Genomic DNA, 26,073 nt, shown 5'->3' on the forward strand with positions numbered 1-26,073 from the left:
GTTGCGCTCAGTGACGACGCGACGGTTTCCATTCACCATTAGATAAATCATCACCTTGTTTGCCATTCCAATTATATAAAAAAACTACTACGTCTTTTGAGGTGAGTATAATGAGAAAACAATAATTGTATTTTAAAATAAAATTAATTGTATGTTCACTATAATTTTAACATTAAAATATGAACTTTTTATTAATAAATAATTATGAATTAGTTTTACTTAAAAGCCTTTTAACCACATGGAGCCTTATTAATGTAACGCTATTTATGTATATATACCAATTATCGATGCTTTTGTACTTGATTACCTTTTGAAGTTACAGCGTATAATATTTGGTTTTGAAAATTAAAGCTTTCACAGAAAATTATAGTCGCCCTAATTCATATTTAATGAAATATTATATTTTAAATAAAAATTTAATTTTTTTTTTAATATTGTGTTCAGACTACTTAATGACCTTACAAGATCGGTAGGGTTCAGATTAAGTGTTCTCTATGATAAATCTTGTGTCCAATTGGCGACCTACATTCAGTTGAATTTGTGGCAATATTGTCCAATATCAGTTTTTTTAATGTACGATAATGGAATGGTGTACCCGCCTGAGCTGACGGTATACGCTGGCGGTGCACTAGCGGGGGATGAATAGGATAAACATGAAGTTAGGTCAGTTAGCCCATTGTGATGAATATCACCAGGAGTTATCCACGATGGTTTCCATGGGGTATCTGGAGAAGTCTTCCTCGTGTTGACCTAACATGGCAAATTGTTAGCAAAGGATGCAAGATAAATTGTTAGCTGTTCCCGATTACTAATAATCTCTTCTCACCTGCAATATATCGTTTCAACTAACAACCCAGTTTGCTAAATAGATAAGAATTTTTATTTATAATTTAGTACACACATATAGGCTTAGTTACAAATAGTATACACTATAGATTATTTGAATCAATGCAATACAATATGGGTAAACCTGCATGTGTGTGCTACTATATATAGTACAAAATGGTACATAGCTCAGTGCGGAGAATCACTCGTGGAGTAACACATAGATTTTCAGCTATGTACTTTTTAAAAATAAAAAAAAATATTAACTAAACAACAGGAAATAAATAAATATTTTATTCGTTATTGGAATTACATAAAAAAGACATACAAGTCGTATATGTTGCTACATAGTTAGGGTAATTGCAGCTCGCTATATTTTCAATCAGCTGCCATCCATCAATCAGCACCCCATTCTGTTGATTGCTGCCTGACCTATGTTAAGCCGATTATTATTGCATTTTATGAGGGTCAATGTTAATTCTTTATTAATTTTACTGTGAATGGCATATATTGGAAACAGATAGGGAATGCACTGGTCATAACTGAATTATTTATTTATTTGTAAAATTACGTTTTTGGTGAGTATTACAGATATAAATAAATAGAAAAAACTCTAATATATTGATTGCGGTTGCGTTAAATAGTGAATCCTTTAACAAGTGTCGCAATCCGTACTATCGATATTAATGGCACAAATGCTAAAATGTGTCAGTCTGTCTGTTGCTGATTAGTGGTATCACTAGTTGATAAGTTAAAAGAATTACAATTTTAAAAGTTCAAGTTTTTATACACAGAGTTACCACCCATGACATTAGATGTGGAAGAGACCACTCGTTCAGTGTTGCCAACCATATTTCTATTTTGGGCGTAGACACTTATATTTTTACGGCTAAACGGCTCAATGTACTTTAATGAAATATAACATGGAGAAAGGAGATATCATGAAGACGGATATGGCGTCTTCTGGTGATCATTCTACTACAAATAAATTTATTATTATTATTATTCTATTCTTCTTAATTAAATTTAAGATCTGTCTGTATTTTTGAAAACATGTACAAGTTCACTTGAAAAACAATAAGACCTGAGTTTCTTGTCAGTTCTTGATAATGATGATATGATACATCATAAGAGTCTGTAATTCTTAGTAATATTATAAATGCAGAAGTAACTCTGTCTATCTATCTCGCTTTCAGGCTAAAACTACTGAACCGATTTAAATAAAATTTTGTACACTCATAATCTAGACCCTGAGAAAGGATATAGACTACTTATTGATGCGAAAAAAGGGTTCTAAGATCTTGAAAACGGAGATAAAAAATTCTATGGTAGTATCGTCATTTTTAAAGCTAGAAGCTTGAAACTTACTTTTTAGACTGTTGATTAATTATAAATAAATATGACATACAAAGTTTGTATGGAAAATCGTTATTTGTCGCCCATTCCACGTGGACGAAGCCGCGGGCACAGCTAGTAGTAGACTTATATGAATAATGATGTTTTGTTTTTTAATTTTGATTTGTAGCAACTAGAAAATATACTACCAAAGGCGTACATTAAAAAAAACATGCGCCATTATCATGATAACATAAATCTAAATATATTTACAACTGTCCCATTTATAATATTAGTGCGGTAATAAATTATTTCTCAGTAACGTATACAATACGCCGAAATCACAATGAATAATGGATTGACAGTCAAATCCGTAGGTCCGTGAAATATTATCTCTAGAATAAGCTCGACATGAACGGGGACATAAATTAATCAAAGGATACACCTACATACAAATTAATTAGCTATACATTTCTGGATATGATTATTAACTACAAAACACCATATGTGTATGGTCGAAGGGGAAAGGGTCTCTCTTACATATAAACATATGTATAATTATAATTGTAGTATTACATGTTTTTCTTAAGGGATGGTAATGGATTGGTGCTTCCGCCTGCGCTGACGGTTTACGCTGGCGGGGCACCAGGGGAGGATAATAAGATGAGCATGAGGTCAGGTCAGTTAGCCCATCGTGACAAATTTACCAGGAATTTATCACGATGGTTTCCAGGACCGCATGGAGGTCAACCTAACATGGTACATTGGTAGTAATGGAGTCATGAGTCCACATTACTAACAATCCCGTTCCCCCCAGTATTACATGTGCTATAAAGAGTTAATCTACTTCTGCTTTTTTACAATTTATGTAATACTATCCTACTTTATTTGACGGCCTCGGTGGTCTAACGGTCCAGTACACCGCCTTACCTACTATCGTCGTGGCTTCTATTCCTCGCACGGCATAAACATATGTATACATGAGTATGATTGTTTGTATCGGTCTGAGTGTTATGTGTGTCTATGTATAAAATGTATGTATTAAAAAAAATGTACCTATAACACAAACTTTAGCTAGCTTAATTTAAATCTAGATGGTTTTATGTGAATTGTCCAGAGATTATTATTATTAGGTGGGGTCGTCTCTCCTAATTTTGTGGCGTCAGGACATTCGATCCTGGGTTATCGATTTAACAATTTTTCGGTCACGATATTTCTTGCTGGTCTGCCATGTAAAGTAGATGGAGGATGTCCTATACTCCTCTATATTCGGGCACGTATATTCCTCGTCTCTTCTTATTACATTAATAAAGTGTTAATAAAAAAAAATTCTTTAGGTGGAGAAGAAGGTACGAATATAATTTGTCAGCATTCCTTTTTATACTCAGGGTAAATGACTAAGGAGATAACGCCAAATATATCAGTGCAACAAATTGGTAGCAAGGTAATATTATAGACAAAATCTTTCTCTAGGTTTATTAAATTATAATTCATAATATTTCTAATTGATTCTGCAATAGCGTCTCTGAAACGTATTTTATGAACCTCATTATAGACAGTTGACGATTTATTCTTCTTTTATTTCAGGAAACTTGATATTTTAACAATATTGGCCCATATTATGTCATAATATTAGAGGAAGTATGAGAGTGGCACCGGTGTGAGAGAGGTTGAAGAGTAATCGTCTATCATGGTATGGACATGTAATGCGTAGGAATGAGGATAATATTTTAAGAAAGGTGTTATATATGAATGTGGATGGTTATAAGGGCAGAGGAAGGCCGAAAAAGAGATGGATGGACTGTGTGAAAGATGATATGGTAAGAAAGGAAGTAAATAACGCAATGACTGCGAACAGGGATGAATGGAAGCGGAAAACATATTACGCCGACCACAAATAAATGGGATAAGGAAGAAGCAGATGATGATTATGTCATAATATGGGCCAATATTGCACAGGACTAACATAGACAGAAAAGAATAAACAATGCGTCTGACTAACCCACCCGGCATAGCAGACGTTAAGGTAAAAGGAGAACAATAACGTTTTAAAAAATATTGGCCGACGGTAATCACTTACCATCAGGTGAGACGCAAGCTAGTTTGACACGTAAACCGTTCATACATTAGATATATATACATATATGTAATCTAATTTAATTTTTTAATTTCCAATATATATAATAATATATACTTATTGCGTTTCCAAAAGGATCGTTATTTTAAATCGGCTTTTCACGTTTATTTCAATAAAAAAGTAGGGTTGTGAGTGAGAATCAATTTGTTAGGGCCACAATAAGATTTATAGTCGCCAGTGACTGCTGACCTGGCCACTTAAAATAAAAGCCTGGATGAATTCATTAATTCTACCAAACCCGAGGAGAACCATTAATTTCCGCATTGGAATGGATTAGAATTTACATAATGTAGTGGTTTCCTATAATATATCTAGTAGAAAGATCTAGAAGGAAGACAATGTAAAAAACGAATTTATAAGACACCTTTCAGACTAATTGTTAAACAAAGAGAAACTCTTTCTGTACATGATAGATATCTGATAAAAATATTATTGGGGAAATTGATCAAAGAAATAAAACCAAATACAGTGATCGTTAAATTTTTTGTTTTTCTATGCACGCTAATCTAAGAAATTACTTAACCGATTTGAATGCGGATTTTACTAATATACTATATTATAGCAAGTTTAAGAAACAATTTTGAGTTTGTTTTATTCGAATTCAGTTATAAATTCGAATATAACAATATATATCTAAAAAAATGTTATTGACAGCAATATATATAATTTGCTGTGTAAAGTAGAAAAGAAAATGATGACCCACTCAGAAGTTTTAGGACATTCATATAAGAAGAAAAGTGACATTATTCTGTTAAACTTTATAAGAATTTGTATACAGAACTAATATAATGTGTTTAAGAAATATAAATGTGTTTTGTATGTAGAAAATAATAATAAAAAACAACCAAAACGCAGATATATCGGCGTAATAGAATTTTACTTCGATTGAATCTAGCAGGGCAGGTGGTGAGCTTACGTCGTCTCCCAGATTAGTTTGGTGTTTGCACCACCCGATAGCTAAAGACAACAATATAAATTGAAAAAAAAAACAATTTTTTTTGTCACGAGCTAATTTGAATTCCCGACATTCAGTACAATTTGTAGTAACTAACCACTAAGCCACGACTTTAGATTTAGACAATACAGTTAGTAACAGCAAAAACTTGTATATAACCGGTTAAATTAATTACAAGTATACCTAATATTGTTATCTCCTCATTAAACTTATTATCGATACAACCGATCATTTCAAGACAGGAATAGAACGACCGATAAAGCATCTGTACACTTGTTACTGAGTCAATGGACAAGAAATGGGATCATTCCGCTGATATCATACAATATTACGTTCAATGATGCAATTTTGATTTATTTCTGAACAATTTGAACTTTCCAGACAATATAACGACACTCCACGCCAGTATTGGAGAATTTATTGAATACAACTCTGTTACCGTATATATTATAGCTATGAGTTTATATAAGTTATTCTTTATTGTGTACGAATCGTTCTGTTTCCTGCAGAATTTGTGGCCATTTATCAGGGTTGCCAACTATAAAACATTTAGCTTTCGTACTAAAAGAATCAGAATCACGTATATTGGTTGCATTTGGCACTTTGTTCTCGAACATAGTTCTGTAAAGTAATCAAAAAGTAAAGATGCACCATTAGAGTTCCGTTTTAGTTTGTAACATTAAAAATGGAAGAGAGACTTGTGACATGTGATGCCCATAGCACCGACTATGCGATGACATTCTAGAGAAAAATTTCAGATCTATAAAGCTTTCCTTATCTCACCACTCAACCGAAACATATTTTGTAAAGCAAGTTGCTCTTCCGCTGAAATTTGTGAGTCAGAGATGTACCAGATAGGGTTTTACGAAATCTACCACTGTAATCAATAGATGAGATATTAAATAAAAATATCAAGACAATAAAACGTATAACAAAAATACAAGTAGATTACCAATAACCTATTACAAAGGACATCTATCTTGTAAACTGAAGTACGAGTAGTTTCAACAACGAACGGATTACGTACGGTTGTCAAAACAACCATTTGTCTCGGATACGTAGGTACAGATAGCAGCTTAACGAGATGGCCCCTGTCAAAATGTACTGTTGTGTCCATTATGGAGGATTATTGTCTGCGAGACAGTGCAGTGCAAATAGATATCGTTATTGTAAGGCCTCATTGTATACCTCAATAACAGATATTCAGTTTTAGGTACTCATATATATATTTTACTGAATGAATATGGAATGGTGCCTGTGCTAACAATCTACGCTGACGGGGAATTTGTGAACGACCACAGAATTGACCAGGAATTAACCACAAATGGTTTCCACAATGGTTAACCTAGTACTTAAAACTAGTGACCCCATAATTTGATGGCTTGTACAAACTCTACTTTGTAAACTTGGTAACTCATGTTCACATGAGCAACGGCCAAGTTTTGTGTCATTTTCTTGGCTGAATATGTATTCCCAATAGCCGAAAGATGAAACAAATGAGAAGAGTAGAGAAAACAAACTACCAACTAGTAGAGAAAAGGAAATTCCAGATTTACAAGTTAATTTGTGACAGTGGTTCATCCTTTACAACTAACTACCTCTGAATAATTTTACAATAGAAATAATATTTATTCAAATAAACTTAATATACTATTGAATTGTTATATTATTTATTATCGCTTATTCGGAGCGCAGACTCATTACAAGAAGAGTGTGGAATAAGCTTGCGTATTGCTGTTTTAAATCAATTTTATTCAGAATTTCAAATTTTGAAGAAATTTGTATGAACAATAAGAATAAAGTTCAGAATCTTGACAAAGAGATAAAGTCATAGCGACATCAAGTATACATGCGGACGTAGACAAAAAAGACGCAACTGCTGATAGCAATTGGGGTGTCTCAAGAGGATACTTATAACGAAATTGGGCCTCCAAGCGTCCTCCACGACCCTGACAATGCTCTTTTTGACAAGCATCGCTGCAATATTGGCCTATCTATAACATGTAAGGGTTTTGTAGATCTAATATGAAATAGTTTTATTTCACAAAACCTTTTGACGAAACTTGATCGCTTTAGGATCAGCAGGATAACGTTTGACAGAATCGAATAGCATCACATCGAATTCGCGTTGTACATAGATGATATTTCTGGATGCCATTTCATTGGTATTAACAGAAATACGTAGGGTAAACCCTACAGTGATTGCCCAGTGTATAGATATGCCCACAGTAAGAAGATGATACATTTAAACCTATTCATAAAGGAGTTAATTCGAATTAAATTCGCCGGATGGCATTAAGAGATCTTCTAGTAGAATGTTTAATAATAAATTGGCAAAATTTAAAGACAAACAGAGTGTTATGGCATATTTGATGACAACAGGTATGCCTATTATCGGAAAAAGTAAGTTTCTTAAAGAATTTCTTAAGGATACACTTTTTGTTTTAATTTATTGTGTTAACTTAGCTCCGTTTTAAACTTATTGCTATAGAGAATAAGTTAGTAAATGCTTTATACTATAATTTCAAGAAGTTATTGTGATGTAAAATTTACCTATTAAGGAGTTAGATGGGGTGGTCAATTACTAAATCTTATTTTGATGTATTTTAGTGATTGCCATATCGGTATTTAGTTATTGCCATTGGCATTGGGTTGCCCGGGCAATGGTAAGTTTATTTTTGTTAAATACATTTACGTAGTAGTATTATTAGTTCATGCCGAATCAAGTTAAAATACAAACGGGAAGACCTAAAGAGGGCAATCATCGAAATCCAAAATAACAAAGACATCAGATCGACAAATAGCTCAAAAATATGGAATCCTAGGACAACGCTGATATTTTAACATAATTCAGGACACAAAATCAGCTTGGGTTCAGTGCCAATTTTAACTGCTAAAGAAGAAGCTATTCTTGAAGACAGGATAACAACTTCAGCACGAAGGTTTTCATAAAGAAAATATTTTGAACAGTGTTCAAAATTTTCTAGAGGAAAATCCAAGACCTAATCCATTCGTGAATAATAGGCCTGACATTGGATAGTGGAAAGTATTTTTAAAGAGACATCCAAAATTAAGTATACGGAGTTTTGAAGGTAAAGGTTCCATGAAATATTGCTATGCCGATGAAAAAGTAATAAGCCAAGTCTTAAGTCAAGTTTTCAATATAGATGAGACAAATTTTCATATTTGCCAGTGTGCAGGACTAGTTGTAGCTGAAAATGGTTCTAGAAACGTTTATAATATTGAACATTCAAATGGAAAATAATCAATAGTCATTTTATTTACTTTCTCGGCTGCTGGTATTATTTGTAGTCCATTTGTTCCCCAAATCTTTTATTAGTGTAGTAAGTCTACAAATACAAAAAGTTAACTCATCTTTTTGGGACTATTTAGCATACCCTGTAACTCCGGTAATAAAAGGAAATGATGTAATAGCAAATGGTTATCTTTCTGTCTGTCATCAGAAGGACAACCATTTGCTATTACATCAGACGTATTCAAGCTAGCTTTACTATATAAGGAGAATCTGAAAGAAAAGAAAAGAAGAAACTAGAGTAAAAAGAAAAACAGGTTTTGCACGCTGGGTATGTTTGTGTTATGCAAGCAATTTTTAAAAATAAAATTAATGGCAGCTGCTGCCACAAATCATTTTATTCAAAATGTATTCCTGAACATTACAAAAACCACATGAATAGGTATTCTTTTGTTTTTGTGTATTTTTTACTATAAAGTAGATGATTCTTATTCTGCTAAAGACACTGATTCTTATTGTTTAGGAATGTATACTAACGTACAGAAAGCTATAAAAGATCTCAAATAATAAATAAGGTTTTAAAACTTGAGACATTGTTTTGCTTTAACGATTAATGTTAGTCAACATTCCTAAACAATAAGAATTAATGTTTATATGGTATATTTTTAACTAGATTTAGTAACTATAGCAGTTAATGCTATGTGGGCAATAACTATGTGATGCGTGAGGCAATGACTATCTGGTCCGGGCAATCACTATACTTTTAGAGGTTATTTTTGTTAAAGCTTGTAATTATTAGTTTTCTTAAGATATTTAAATTGTTACTACTGGATCTCTTAGCTAAACTATTAATGTTACCAAAGAGGTGACACTCACTTACCTATTATTTTAATTAACATTTATATACATATCAGTATAATTTCCTTAAATGGGCAATCACTATACTGTTTACCCTATGTCTTTTTTGTATTTGATGTGTTTTGTATGCGATATTTTCAAAGATCGTGAGCCTTATATCATAATTTTCTAATCGAATGGTTAATACACTTATTCACATCATGACATCACTAAATGAATAAAAATAAAAAGCCTCTACTGCTATACTCGGTTTTACATATGATTAAAAATATATAAAATGTAAGTAATCGATAAATGGTACAGCTTGTCATCCGACATAGGTCTTCTCTAAAGATTTCCATTCTGTCCTGTCCTTTGCTTACGAGTCCATATTGGACCAGCTATTTTCCTAATATCATCTTTCTATCTTATATTCTGTCTACCTCTATTTCTTTTACCGTCTCGTGGGTACCATCATCATCTGATTCTTCCTTATCCCATTTATTTGGAGTCGGCGTAATATGTTACAGAACCATTCGTTTATTATTCTTGTCCATTTCTCTTCCTTTAATGATATTAGGAATACTTATAAATCTAATTCAAAAATCTTACAAATGAATACAGCTATTACAATATATGACCAAAAACCAGAACATCAAAAATTTTATATGCGTTTGTTAATATAATTATTACCGTTAAAATAAATGTCTTTAAAGAAAAATTGAATTACTTACCAGTGATATTGAGCACTACTCGTTCCCCGTGTGTAGCAACAATTCTCCACTCGCAGCGCTCCAGTGTTGTCGGAGAAGACTCTGATCCCCAACCAGGTGAGTTGAACCAGCCTGAATTACCCAAAAGGGTCCTCCCACATTCTAAATTAAAAAATAGGGAAAAACATTTGAAAGCCCTTTATATTATTCCAATTTTATGAAAACCAATTAAGAACAATATTTCCTTTTAATTTTAGAATGTTAAAAAATAGAGTAATAAGTGAGTGGTTTTGTTTTGTATCTAACTGTGCCTGTGACTTCGTCTATTTAACTACAATTAGAATAATCTTTAAACCTGACCCTTTTCATATAATGGGATCAAATTGTAAATCAATTGCCAATCAAATAATTTGTTCGTCCGATTTTAATTAATTAATCGAAGCTACCTCAGTTTTTAACTTGGACTAAAATCTACTGGTATACAAATTTTAATTAAACATATTTCAAGAAATATATAACTGTTGTAACTGGCTAATAAGATATGTATTTTATATTGTAAATTTGTATTTAAATTTATAGTTCTTTTATATTACATTCTTGATTTTGATACTTCAATTCCTTCTTTCTATTCCTAATTGTCAGTAGTCTATATTAATAAATTTTCTCCGTTTACCTAGTCTTTTTTCTTATTACTACAACAATAACTAAATAATTTTTTATTTTGTGACGGCCAAGAAACAAACATCTGTTTCTTAATATTCACATGAATATTTACTACTTTATAAGACTAAAGCAGATAATTGTAGTAAGTATTCGTACATTCCTATTTATCCCACTATACTAAATTTATTGGCAATTGCTTAATTATTAAATAATTTATGGAATTCAACGTAGTCATATTTTTAATAGTTTACAAGCAAAAAATATATGTCTCTATGTAACTCATATTAGTCAATTTAATAATAATATACCCATATTATTATTAAATACTCTGTACAAAAAATACTAAATTGACTAATATGAGACAATTCACACCGCTATCAAGTTCCAAGCTAAGCAGAGTGTGTTATGGATACTAAGATAATAAAAAAGTACGTAATACAAATAGAAAGCAAAATTAATTACTTACTTGCACATTTATAGAGTAGATTCGTCTGAGCAATATCACTGGCGCTAAGCTTCACTCTCTGCCCAATTTCTGGCCTTTTCTTACCATGCACCTCGAGAGGTAAAATAGTATCTAAGTAAGTTCCTTTGCTGAACGTATTCCTTGCATAGTGCATAATAGAATCATAATCATATGTTTGTCCGAGGGAATTCACTTCTTCGTTGGTCAATTTGTTGAAATTGTACTCCTGACCTAGAAATATAACATGCATGTAAATAGATATAAGGTATAGAATAGAATGTTCCATTTTAGTATTATATTTTAAACTAGAAATAACGAAAGAAAATGTCTCGCGACTCGATATTTGTACGGGTTAATCTCCGAAATGACGTAACCATCTTTCCTAGACTCACTCACTATATATATATGACTACTCCTATACCTATATAATTTGATCTGACATATAAAGATATATCAACACCAACATATGAAGTCAGCTTAACAGAAGTATTTCTATGAAGTACTGCATCATCTGCATCTTCACTAACCATCAAGGGAGATAACGATCAAACGCGCTCAAATTTCGTAATAAAATTAAGAGCAAAACTATGCAAAAGTGATTATGCAAAAAAAATGGAGCGAGACCACAAACTATGTTAATTTACTCTGAATATGACAGAGAGACAGAGAGAGAAAGAGAAATAAAACAGTTGAGAGCTTAACCGAGACATAAATCCTGAAAGCAATCTTTTAAAGGTAACCTTTGGGAATCAAAGATAGTTAAGGTATCTCGATACCAGTTGCAGCCTAGGGAAAGCAAAAATATAAAGGAAAGAAGATATTACATTATAGACAATTATGTTATTATCCGTATAATAATAGAGTAATGTCTACTAGCTTCGTAACAAACAGCTTTTCAACCAGAGTACCTTGTCTTACTAGGTGCAATAAACGAATAAAAAAGTTTTACTTACACTTTTTTTTTCAATAAATAAATTATATTTATATTTCCTAATCTTGAAAAAAAAGGTGCAATAAATATAATATAAGATGAGAATATAGCAATAGGATGTAATTATGAAATTTTATTATCTAATTCTCATTAGTTTTTTATTTGTATAGGCCTTCAGTTGTTATTGATCAAATTTATTCTACATTACACATAATATAAGGTTTAATTTTACTAAACTACTTTTTAAATGATCTTATTTTGATTGAATTTATTAAAAAAAAATTGAAATTTTGGAAGGACATCTGACACTTACTTAAACTAAATATACTCGAATTATACTCCTACTTGATTAAAATAATGTGGAAAGGTAATCTAAATTTTAGAAAATAAAAAGCACTCTAATTCCAAACGTTATAAAAATAATTAGTGTTTACTTTTTTTCATGAGTTCGATACTTTTAAATCTAAATATAGAATAGTTATAGATCAGTCTAAAAGACAGTACATACACTAGGTCAGATCATTGTATAAAATTAGCTGCAAGGACTTTATCCGCTGAACTGCAATAAGGCCCGTAAAACACTCAGCCTAATGGCCGTTTATGTCACCGCACATTGCTCGACCGGTGTCCATAATGGGTACTTGATTCAATTCATTCATTACAATTTGTTGGGTACACGTCAACTGCACTTGTCAACTTCAGTCATTTGATCTCTTTAAGTTGAATCAGTATCAGCGTTTTCTCATCGGAAATGTTGCTATATTTCAAAATGGCTACTAAATTTGGCTAGCTTTGTTTATTTTTCCGTTTTTCGTATATGATTCGTTTTGTTTCTACCGGTGTATAGTTTTGTTTGACAAACTAGCTTCATTTACGTTACAAACATTACAAAACCTATTAACGAAACTTTTCGTTCATCTGAATTATTTTTTATCTATGCAAGAAAGTGTATGAATAATTAATCTTATGCAAGTATAAAAACATTATCGAACGTTTCGGTGTGTTTTATTAAATTTAGATTTTTAGTACAATATGTAATTAAGAAATAAATACAATATCGAATCAAACCTTTAGTCCATAGAAGGAATTCTTTGTTTGGAAAATCTTATGGTAGTCATTTCATATTTCTATATACATGTCGGTGTGTTACAGTTACATTTTCATTATATGGATCATCGGCACGTTTAATAATCGCAATATTTTATAAAAGTATAAAAAGTAGGTATCAGTAAGAATTAAGAAGTGTTTATTCTTATTTTAAATTTTATTAACATAATTGTCCAATCCACTTATATTATTAAAAAAGAATAATATTCTGTTTAACTAAAATGATGCAATTTGTACTCTTACTATGATCTGCTCAGCAAATTTGAATATAAACGTCGCTATTTCTAGTGTTCTTGTCTTTAAAGCTGTCCTAATTTTCTCAAGTCTCATAATCTGGAGACTTAAGAGTATGCCGGCGTACTTATAGTAACGCTAGCAAATTTGTATGTCTGTAAACTTAACAGAATTTAATTTTTTTTGGTTTTAACATAGAATGCATTTTTAGGATGATTTTGAAATTGCAATGGATTTGCACAATCATAACGAAATAGAACAAGTTTGATATAAATCTAGTAGTTTTATCAAACATTTTGCACTTATAATTTAATATTTTGTTTTCCATTTCCGTAACTATTTAAAACAACTTCATTTAGATTAAAATACGACGACAATTATCTACATGTTTAATATGTATGTATCATAAAAGACGTTCTATTAAAAGGTTTTGTAAGTTTGCTTTGATTTACCAGATTTGGTAACTTAGTAAACCTATAGAATCATTTGCAATAATAATTTACAAATGTAAATTGATTATAAAATCATTTATTGTTTAAATAACATATAAGAGAATAGAATATAAAGATGCAATTATCATAATAGTAGACGTAAATAATATTCTCTCAGGCTCACAAATGTATGTAGATAATCCATCTTTTATTTGTTCATTTTTACGAATCAACTACACAAGATACAGCAATACGATATGTCACGCTTCAATACATATACTAGAGGTCTTCAAACTAATTGTTCTTACATGTACAGGTAATCTTATAAGCATAAAGGATTACTTTCAAAAATGACGGTAGATTTCACTGATTATAAGAATGAACGAACCTACATGAATAAAGATACATTTAGTTTGATTTGATTGAATTGCATCGATCCATTTCTATAATATTCAATAATGAAATTGAACTTGCTAAAGAGGTTTTCGTTCTTATAACGTGTAAAAGATCAAAAAAATATTTTTTTATGTGAATAAGATGAACACAGAAATTGTTTTCTTATCTTCATACATACCTAATCAGGTCAACTTTTTGTCGCAGTTCGAATACTTCGCTGAGCAAAACACGCTAATTTCAGTCTCCATATAATTCTCTTTAAACCAAGCTTAGGAAATTAAACTCTACTGGTATCCGTATAAGATCAAATTTTATTAGAATTCAGCTTAGATACTTTGAATGCCACAAAACCTCGATTGTAACAGTTTAAAGTTGTAGCAAGTTTGGAAGTAAATCGTTTGCAAGTTTCATAGTTACTTTGTGAATTAAATTCTACGTTGAAATATGTTGAAGTTTTGGTAACAATCCTTATGAGTGTAGTTTCAAAGAATAAACTAAAGTGTACTGTCATTATGTATTTAATCTATGACCTTTTTAAATAAACTATATCAGATGATTATCTGAACTCTGCACTCTTATTTACACTATTCCATCAACGTTATAGTCTGTTCTATTGGGTTTTAATAGTCAAACTAAGGTTTGTTTTGTGGATTGACACACATCCACACACTTTACTTAAAATTAAGAATATTTATTATCCTTAACCATGCAAATTTTAATTATTAAGAAAATAATATTAATTTAAGTAAATAACAAAATGAAATTACAATTGGTATATAGACAACATCAAAAGAATTTAGCATACTTGTACAACGCTGCACATGGGGCTGAGTATAAAATTTATATTTATATTTTCCTTTTGTTACACTGATATAATAGGCGATGCGGTGCGGTAGAGCTTTAATAAGTCATTAAAAATATGTATAATAATGTAATACATTGACCTCTTATCTATTACTTTGTATATATCACCACAATTTTCCTTAAACTAAAATCTTAGTATAACCGTCTTTATTAATATTCAACCGTGACCTTATTAACGCAAGTCGATATAGCAACAGATCGAAGGAATACAATAAACAGGAAGCGAGATGTTTTTCCCTCCGAGGATGTTAATTATGCTTCAGATGTCACGCCCGTGACGTTTTGAATGTGGGCCGACATTCGTGTCACTGTCACGCTACGTATGCCTTCACTTCATGTCACACCGACGCGTAATACTGTGATCAACTACTTCATAGAAATATATTTTAACCCTGGACAATTGACACAGCTCAGTCTAGTCTCACGGTAAGCAGAGATTGTTATGGGTACTACACAACAGATATAAATGATTAGATTTTTTTAATGTAAATACATATGTAATATATATAGAAAACACATCTACCAATATAAACAATTTATATATATTTAGAACTTAACACCATGCGGCATTTTCTACCAGTCAACCATAGGTGGTGCAGAGAATAAATGTTGGCGATGCAAATATAATAAATGATAAATAAAATATAACAATCATATTCATGAATACAAATCTTTGCACCGTGTGAGGAATCGAATCCGCGTCCATCGAAGTAAAGCGGTGTGATAAACCACCGCTAGACCACCAAAGCCGTCAATATTGTTGTAACGATAAAGGTCTATTACAATTCTGTTACCATTTAGTTGTACAAATGAAAATATTATTTTTTATTCTTAATTGTGTATTCACACGGGACTTTTACTGATAAAGAAGAAAGTATTTTTATTCTAAACAAACTCGGACTTATTCCTATCATATTTGATTCTACAATAATAAAAATAATAAGGTCTTTTTTACAACTAAAGGATAACAGAATTGTCATATACAGCTGGAATAATAAATTTTAATTTATGAAAATAAAATTTATAATACTTATTTATTGAAACTCAATACTAATAGAGCACAAAAAGAAAAGTAAAGAAACATTTGTAACGTAAATCAAAATAAACAACCCGGACGATGCAATTTTTAAATTATGCAGTATAGTAGTAATAGCACAATGGACTTATAACAAAATTCTCGACTCCTATAATAAAATTTTATTCATTAACTTTAGAGCAAGCTAATTTTAAGTTTAGCTTTTGTTCCATATTTTAGTTAATCAAAGTACCTAGTTACTTAAATTTATGTAACCTTTTTAAATTAAAGTTTAGCTGCATTAGAACACTAATTCCAAGACTACTAAGTCTTCATACTGATATAAATGCAAAAGTGGATCGGCATGTCTATTTATCGAATCTTAATGAAACTTTTCTCGAGAGACTACAGCATGGGGTTTTTCAAGAAGGGTATATTAAGGTTTCTTAAGGGTCGGCAACGCGTATGTGACACCCCTGGTGTTTCAGGCGTCCATAGGCTAAGGTAACCGTTTACCATCAGATGGGCCGTATGCTTGTTTGCCACCTAAGTGGTATAAAAAAAAAAACTTCACATGAAGATTGTATCACGAACATTGACATAGGTTATTTTTTATCCCCAAATATATCTGGAAGAAAATAAAATAGTATGAGCAGATAAAGTCGCGGGTAAAGGTTAGTTATTAATAGTTTCCTCTCTCATATTAAATACGGTGTAACTGGAGGACTTCTCAAAAGATAAGCACTAAGACGTTCTCAATGTATTCGGGTCAAGTAGTACCTATACGCACTCGCAGACGTATTCCTGAGTAAGAGAGGTGACATTACGAATACAGTCATACACTTCAAACAATCTCCTCTGGAGGCCCTTGAAAGCGAGACTTGGTTTTCAGTCGTGCCAATGTCAAAAGCAGATTATATTAAATTATATTAAGCTACAAAATCTGTTGTCTTTAGACATGTAAGACAATTGATATGTTATATGTGTATTAAACGTTATGTTAATTCATTTATAAAGAGAAGTAGAAGAAACATTGTTACAATATTCTTAAAAGGCGGGCAATGCACTGTTGTTGCGGGTACTCATGAGCTTGCGGGTAATCACTTACCATCAGCCGCAAGTTGGTTTGTCCTCCATGCTATATATAAAAAACAAAAAGAGAAAGAGAGAGATAGAGCTGATAGAGATAGAGCTGATAGAGATAGAGCTTTTGTAGACTATTTGATAGAGTAAATTCCAGAATCACTGCACTGCTTTGAGAAATTCATTAATTGTTTGTGTACATTCTATGAGGTACATACTTCCAGAGTGTATATGTACAAAATTCATAAAGTTGTCACCTTAATCGGACTACACCTGGGCGAAGCCGTGGCAGGCACTAGTTTTAAATAGTGCAAAATGACCACAGTTATAATTCTGAATTTGCTCGAATCAGTCGTTTCAATTACAACTTCCTTGGTTATTTATCGTCTAATGTTATCATACCGATTTTTTTAATGGAACATCGACCATCATGATTATAGACAAAAATCAGCTTGGCTTCATTAGCGATTCTCCAGTCTGAATTATGAGCTATTTTGTATTGCTATGGCTCATACATGCAGGATTATACATATTGCATCGTATTGTTTTAACTTCTGTAATAAATACTCCTTGTAACTGTACCTTTATGTATGTAATGTAGATAAATATAACATATCTAACTAACTTGGCTTTTATTTAGCAATGAAAAGCATAGCGTATCTAAGTGCTCTTAACTTGTTAAGTGTAACCGTCAATTAAAATTTAATAACGATTCACTCCAAAACTTGTAATTCCTTTAAACTGTTACAATTAAGATCTCGGTTAGACGCTATTAATATCGTTATTAAATTAAGTTACGTTGGTAATAGTTTACAGTTAGTTGCCTTATTATATTTGGAGAATAATTTACGTTAAGACACTAGAAAATTGACAAATTATTATATCGTGATATTATTGGTACTAGTGGTTGCCCAGTGATCGAATTTCGACTAATAATAAATAATATTTTCGACGAATTAATTTAACACTCAGTAGGATTATTATAGCTAGGTTACATAGTAATTATATTATAATGTTTATATTTTCTACAGACTAGGGCTGATATACAATTTTTGTAGTAAAAAACAGAATATACCACTGTTTTGTTATATTTTACTTACATGTACACATGTCACATATGTTGTTTGTTAATCATTAATAATGTTATTACATTTATTATTGTGGTTAATTAAAAAATTGCCCATTATAGTAAAGTCATTAAGAATTAACCACAATAATTTCCAGAAAGACAATCTGACATAGTATTTTGCTGCCAATAGTAATATTATTAAAGACAAATAATATTAAGGACTAACAATATTAATCTATTGTCAATTTGACGACAGACTTTAACAATATACAAAAAAGTATATATGCGTTTGTTTGTCAAATACTAGTAGTGTGTAATGTTTTTGCTATATATATAATGATATATGCTAATATTTTTCTATAAATGTGAAATTTTTTTCACAATGTCATATATGTTAATACTTTTCTACAATTGTGAAAAAAAAACACATTTACAGAAAAATATTAGCAATCTGCACTACTTCCTTAAATTGATATTTTGGTTAGTAATATTATAGTAATCAAAATAATAATCGTATATAAATAAAGGATTATGTAAATGTTTGTTTTTATTCTATGAGGAAAACAAAATAGAATTTTTCATTGACTCATTCAAAATCATTAGCGCCGCTCTTCATAGAACTTTGCAAATACTTATATATTTCCATTACCTCCTAAGAAAACGTGTACCTAAGTGTATAATAAGTTTTTACTGTGAATGAAAATATTTATATCATAAAGGAATTAAGGAAAACAATAACTGTTAGAAAAGTTCTCTCCTGGTTTTAACCGACTCCAAAAAAAGAATTCTCAATTTGGTTATATTTCTTTAAATGTTTGTTTCTTCATAACTCTGTCATTTATATACCAATTTGAAAAACTGAAGAGTGTACGTTCTGATTAGAATTTTTTTTAGTTCTTGAGTTATTTTTTATTAATTATCTTAACTACGAATATGAGCAGTTAGTAACACAAAAAATGAGAACGAGTTGATTCTCCTTTGAGAATATACTCTGCACCAACTTATACCAGGTTATTTATGTCTTCTACAGCTAGAGAACTGTACACTGTTGGTCCCTTTTTCTTTTAGTTTTTGAAGTTATTTTTTATTAATTATCTTAACTACGATATAATATTATTTATGTCTTGTACAGCTAGATAACTAGTGATATAATTAAATTACCTGTCATTATGTTGTCTCTAATGATCTGCACGTGATTATCACGATCTGGACGTGTATGTTCGTGCCAGAAGCCAACCACGTGGCCCAACTCGTGGACCACAATTCCAAACTTGTCGCAGTTTTTCCCTATAGATATAGCCTGCGCACCTCCTCCTCTTTTTCCAACGAATGAACAGCACCTGTTAAAGGCAAAAATGCCGGTATTATTATTAATACAAATAATAATAAATAACACAGCCGCATCTAGTCCCACGGTAAGCAGAGCTTGTATAGACAGCTGATAAAAATAAATACTCAGATAATTTTTTTAAATATATACATAATATACAGAGATAACACCCAGACCGATACAAACAATCATACTCATGAATACAAATATTTGCACCGTGCGAAGAAATCGAACCCGCAACCATCGGACGTAAAGCGGTGTACTAAACCGCTAGACCACTGAGGCCGTCATTCAATATATGTGTTTTAACACAAATAATTTCTCTAGTCGAAACGTCGAGAAAATACCTTTATAGCCATAAATTTTAGAATAAATATTGGCGGTATTATGTCAAAATTTCAGAACTAGTATTTTAATTGGATTGTCATCCATGTTCTATCTTATTACTATGGTACGGAGTTCGTCTGCATGCTTTAGAAAAATGGTCACGACTAGTGCGATATCAAATGACAGTTCTTTCTCACTAAAGCTCAGATTTTTAATGTCATCCTTAATATCTATATCTGTTGTTGTAGTTACAAAAATCGTTTACGACCAGCGAACCGATTTATCATTTTTATATTATAAAATAATCCACACAAATAACACGAACTGGTTAGTAGCTTCCGATGGTAGCGGATTCGATTCTTTGCACGATAGAAAATAAAGAGGTGTGCTAAACCGAGGTCAAAATACTTTATTGATTCATAATCAGGAATGAAGTACTTTTGAAAGAACACTTTTATTTATAAATATATTTTAATTATAACAAATATTTTTTTTAACTGTACCACTGAGATCTCGAAGAGTACTTCTCTCTAGAAGAGAATTTAAAAGATCAATATGGAATTGTCGTAAACTTAGTAACTTTTTCTATAAATTTATTTTATCTGTATACATACATTACAATAATAAAAATAACAGAAATAGAAAAAGAAAAAGTAATATATTTTTACATAACAAGTATATTTCTAACCCTCTGTGAAATTTTACATAGCACAGCACAAAACGTCATAGGTATATCGAGTGTGGGCCAAAATGACCCAAATTAAATATACAGCGCTATAGTGGGCGGATTACAAATGGGTCAAACTATAGAGTGCAAAATTACCCAAAAGGACAAAATTATTGCCTTTAAATTCTTAAGTACGGATGCCGGCCATTAATGCAAACGATACAATAGTCGTTTATTAAATGGTGCACATGAAACTATAGCGATTATAGTAGGTGAGGTGATCCTGTTTATATTACACTCTGTAATAGAAGGGGTATGATAATTCAAAATTCAGCAATATTATTCGTGAAACTAACACAACGGGTCTCGGTGGTCTAGTGGTTTAGCACACAGCTTTACTTTCGATGGTCGCGGGATGGATTCCTCTTAAGATATAATCATACTATTGGATAGAAATATTTAATTTGTAAATTATACATAATATATATTAAAAACAGACAAACTGATATAAATAATCATACTTATGAATACAAATTTAGATCGTGCAGGGAAGACCTACAACCATCGGAAATAAAGTGGTGTCCTAAACCCCTAGAGCCAAGGCTTTCTTGTCAGTTTCATAAATATTCTATCACATTATTGGCATGTACCCTTTAATGCGTACCCCGTACAGATTAAAAAAATGAATTAATACCGAGGTTTAATGCGGATTCTAATTATAAAGATCAGTCAATATTTAATTTTGAAAATAAATCTTCTAAGACCAGAAATAATTGGATGAATCTTTATGCCACCATAATATCTATATACAGTTTTATTCAGGCTCTATTAATTAATAAGTTCGTATTTAATTTTAAAAAGTACTTAAAGTTCATTTTGCCTTAAAAGTCCATAGTAAAAGTCAAAGAAAAGCAATATGAAGGGTTATTAAATTCTCCGTCGATAAAATTGAAAAGGTACTTCTAGCCAATTGATTTGAATGCTCATTGTAGATGAAAAGATATTTCTATCTCGATCTAGCATTTTATATGAGACCCTAATAATCCTTATTCCTTACTAATATTATAAATGCGAAAGTAACTCTGTCTGTCTGTCTCGCTTTCACGCCAAAACTACTGAACCGATTTAAATGAAATTTGGTACACAGATAGTCTAGACCCTGAGAAGGGACATAGGCTACTTTTTAATGCGAAAAAAGGGTTGCAAGGGGTTGAAATTGAGGATGAAAGATTGTATGGAAAAATCGTAATTTTTGAAGCTAGAAGATTGAAACTTATATTTGAGGCTGCTAAATAAATATAAATAAATATGACATACAATTTTTTTACAAATGTTACCCTTAAGCCCTCTTAAGGGTAACATATGTAACTTTAGATGAATTTTTTGCGTATATTTCGTAAGTTTGAGAATAGACTCTAGAATTCTTTATATGCCTAATTGATGAGGGTGACACTATCCCAGTGTAACTCATATAGTAAGATAGTTAGTTGTTCTATAAAATCCCACTATAACTAATAAATAAATAACTAAATATTGAAAAAACTTAATAGATTAAAAAAAACCCTGTAAGTTTCCGTGTAATTGAATCAAATGCGTTCTAGTATTGCAATTGCATGAAATTTAATACCAAAGCTAGGCACAAGACTCCATTCCCCATACATAAAAGTTAGTCTTTATACAGACTTGTATAAAATTTTAACGTGTAATAAAATTTATTGTTTTCTCACTCTTTTTTTCTCATTAGGAAAATAGAAAAAAGAAAAGGACAAAACGGTAACTATTTTTATAAATGAGGCGGCAATTTTAAACATATTGAAGGAAACAATCGTCCCAACCTTTATTCTAGATTCCAAGCGCATTCATTTAAATTGTTAAATGGCTGACTTTAGTGGTAAGTTAATATTTATGAGTAAACGTTACTTACCCGCAAGGTCTTTCCGTGAAGACTATGTAATCTCTGTGCAGGTCTGCATCTCTTTCAACAAACTTCACACAGGTGAAGTTCTCCCAGTGACGCATAGCTTGTTTGAACAGTGACTTGTGGGCACCGCTGAAGTTCCCATCTATTTCATATGGTATCACACCATTTTCCCAAATACGCTCTTTACGATTTGTAGCCGCTCGTATGGATCGGTGACGTTTTTTAATCTGCGATATGTAATCTTTTATTATATATTTATCTTTTTTCATGTAGATCTATTACAGACCCATCAAATGATGAGTTAAATCTAACCTCAGTTTGGAATGCAATTTATGCCGACAAAAACTAACAACTAACAAGAAGATTTTTCTCTTACTCTTTTAACATTGGATTCTACAAAATATATGTTATTATAATACATATTAAAAAGTCTAGGATAAATACACAATACAACCTAAACTAAAATGATCGTCCATATTAAATTAATACAATGAAATAAGAATAATTCACATAGCAGTCATAACTCGAACTAACTCAACAGACAACTATATATCTAGATACATATGAGTAAAAATGGTATACAATACTTTACAACCATCATCATCCTTATCATCATCATCATCATTATCATTATAAAAAGTTAATACCTAATGAATATAGTTGAAAAGCTGAGTGAAGGGCTTCGTAACTAAAGGATGCCTGATCTAATTATTGTAATGGTATGCATGTAATGTTTTTTCTATTCAATGCTTATAATATATGTTACACATTACACTATATATTATGTAGTCTTTAGGATTAGAACTTTTACATACCTCAGAAATATTATAGAAGCGACTTTCCGCAGCATCTAAATCGTCGGACGTATCTCGAAAAAACCAATCTTTAAATTGTTGATTTTCTACATTTCCAGTAACACTTGGCTTCGGAGGTGGTTTCACTTCAAATTTCTCTTCGAATTCATGCTCGGGTATTTCATACTTCCTCGGTTGACTGCGTTCTTCACTATTGTATTTCTTTTGGTGACGAAAAAATTTTTTCCTCTCGAAATGTTCATTGTGTGTGGGTTCGCCGAATTTCAATGTGTTCTGCCCAAATCTTTCGGTTGAATGGACATTTCTTAACCTGAAATAATTTGTTAGAGTATTATTACGTTACTGTATGAGCATAAAATGTAATAAATAAAAATAACTTTGAAAATAATTATTTACGCATATATTGCGTGACCTAAAAATTGACAAATGTATAAATAAATATGTAAATTGATTCATGCATGTAAACTGTGTTTTCTTTTTGTATGATATTCAGTTCCCTATTAACCCTATATAAATTATTTAATAATTAGGTAGGAAATCGACCCAATAAATAGATTTCTAAATTGATTGTTTCTGAATCCTGTTTTATAAATATTCAAATATTTCGTGATAATTAATAATTATCGCATAATTGTTATACATATACTAAGTGTAGGTAATGATTTAATGTCATCATCATCTCAGCCCGGAAGACGTCCACTTTAATATACATACATACAATTCATAAGGGTATATAAATATAAGTATAAATGTTCAAAATAAAGTCTAAGTGAACCATACTAATGAGTACACGCCTACAGCCACACGCAACCGGGTCTATACATACTGATTCATCGTCTCAGGTAAGCATTTTTTATATAAAAGCTAGCTATACCTCTAGTCACAATTCAGTATATTTTGGCAAACAAGTTACTTGGTCCCACCTAATTGGGACTAAGCGATAACATTGCCTTACAAAAACAGGATTACGGACATCACGTTATCATGTGACATCGGTTGTTGCAATTCCGGTATTTTATCTTGTAATTTCCTAAAATCACACTCTACAATCAAAACGAAGAATTGAGTTGCGTTGAAATATCACAAGAGTCGGTAATGGACATGAACACAGATATTTTGATTTGATTCAGAGGACCAAGATGTTATATCTTTTATCCTGTAATTTCGCTGCCTAATCTACACTCTTACAACTAAAGCGCAGCATACAAAGCAAGCTGTTTGGCGACTATTAAGTTAGGAGACTCTGGTACTCACGCATGTGATGAGGTTTAACAGTCTACCTCTATATATAATATACACTATGATATATTATTATATAAGAGTAACACCCAACATAGAATATAAACTTATTGTATTATAATTCTTAATCCCTTTGTTCTCTCAGAATTATGAATTTGACCAAATAATAAATTCCATTGTTACAAAAATTCTGCAATTTAATTTATATCTATATTTGTAACTACAACTGTATAATTTATGGATAGTATTTTCTAAAATAAATGCAGAGATATAGCTTGCTTCAATGCTAATGAATGGATGACTTAAGCAATGCAGATCTATTCGTAACTGCACTGCGCCCGTATTCATGCTGCCCTACTAATTGTTTTATGAATCTGGTTATCTTAGTACAAACACTCAGTTACTTTAATATATAATAAATCCATTGGACTCTATCAGATAACGTCTTTAAAGCTTCTACGTATTAAGTTAAATTAATTATGACAATAATGCCTAAGATTGTATTTTGTTTTAATCCTTAGTAATACAAATATTATAATGCGAAAGTAAGTCTGTCTGTCTCGCTTTCACGCACAACTACTGAACTGATTTAAATGAAATTTGGTACACATATAGCCAAGACCCTGAGGAAGGACATAGACTTTTAATGCGGATAAAGAGGATGAAGGGGGAGATAAAAGTATGTACAGAAGTATTGTTCATTGTCTTTTTTGAGTTAGATTATAAGTTACCTTTTCTTTATTTGGTCAAGGTCACTATAAGTGCACTGGTAGTGTATGATAAAGGAATGATGCACTCTTCTGCGATATTGTTATATTCTGTCTAGTACAAGTGGATGATCACAGAATAAATGGAGGCAGTCAGAATTGACCAGCAACGGTTTCATAGTATTAGATGTATACAAGACAAACAAAGACTAATTTTTTATATAAAATAAGAAAAAATATAACTTTACTATATAATAAAACGTAGAATTTGCTAGCCTTTCATTTGAAAAGATAAAACCACAGTGAAACCTACAGTAAAGGAAGAAGCAAGGCTTTTGAGATGGTGCAATTAAGTTGCACGCCCAACGAGACTTATTCACAAGGCTCTATTAGAATCTTTGAGCAGTACTGAAATCTAAAGTTTAATGTACAGTGAAGGAAGTAATATAAGAAGTATAAGACAAAAGATAAAGTATTAAAAATGTACTAGTCTGCCCGATTATGACTTATACAGTAATATAATGTGAATATATTCTTTTAAATGAACTAATAGCTACTTTATAATTTCGTCTTTAGTTTAGTTTACTGTAATAAATAATGTTAGCATTCTGCACTCCTTTGTATAAACTATAAGTGTGCGAAGGTGTATTCTCCGTCAGCGCAACTTCGTAAAAAGTATTTGCTTCACGTAGTAATTATGGACAATGAAAATAATACATGGAAAAAAAACTATTGTTGTGAAACTTAATGAAC

At 31.2% G+C, this 26,073-nt stretch overlaps 1 protein-coding gene across 1 annotated transcript in view; it reads right to left on the minus strand.

Annotated features, from left to right (window-relative positions):
• The window catches only part of LOC131850457 (tolloid-like protein 1), a 99,873-nt gene that overhangs the window by 16,161 nt on the left and 57,639 nt on the right, over positions 1–26,073 (minus strand). Inside the window, exons 5-9 of the mRNA XM_059200678.1 lie at positions 23,375–23,684; positions 22,563–22,786; positions 19,476–19,654; positions 11,185–11,415; positions 10,077–10,217 (exon numbers count right to left, since the gene is read on the minus strand). Of these exons, the coding sequence (XP_059056661.1) occupies positions 10,077–10,217; positions 11,185–11,415; positions 19,476–19,654; positions 22,563–22,786; positions 23,375–23,684 (1,085 nt within the window). The remainder of the gene's footprint in view (positions 1–10,076; positions 10,218–11,184; positions 11,416–19,475; positions 19,655–22,562; positions 22,787–23,374; positions 23,685–26,073) is intronic.

This window comes from Achroia grisella, unplaced genomic scaffold (assembly GCF_030625045.1).
Source record: "Achroia grisella isolate CSIRO2021 unplaced genomic scaffold, CSIRO_AGI_Agris_v1 utg770, whole genome shotgun sequence".
Taxonomy (NCBI): Eukaryota; Metazoa; Arthropoda; class Insecta; order Lepidoptera; family Pyralidae; genus Achroia; species Achroia grisella.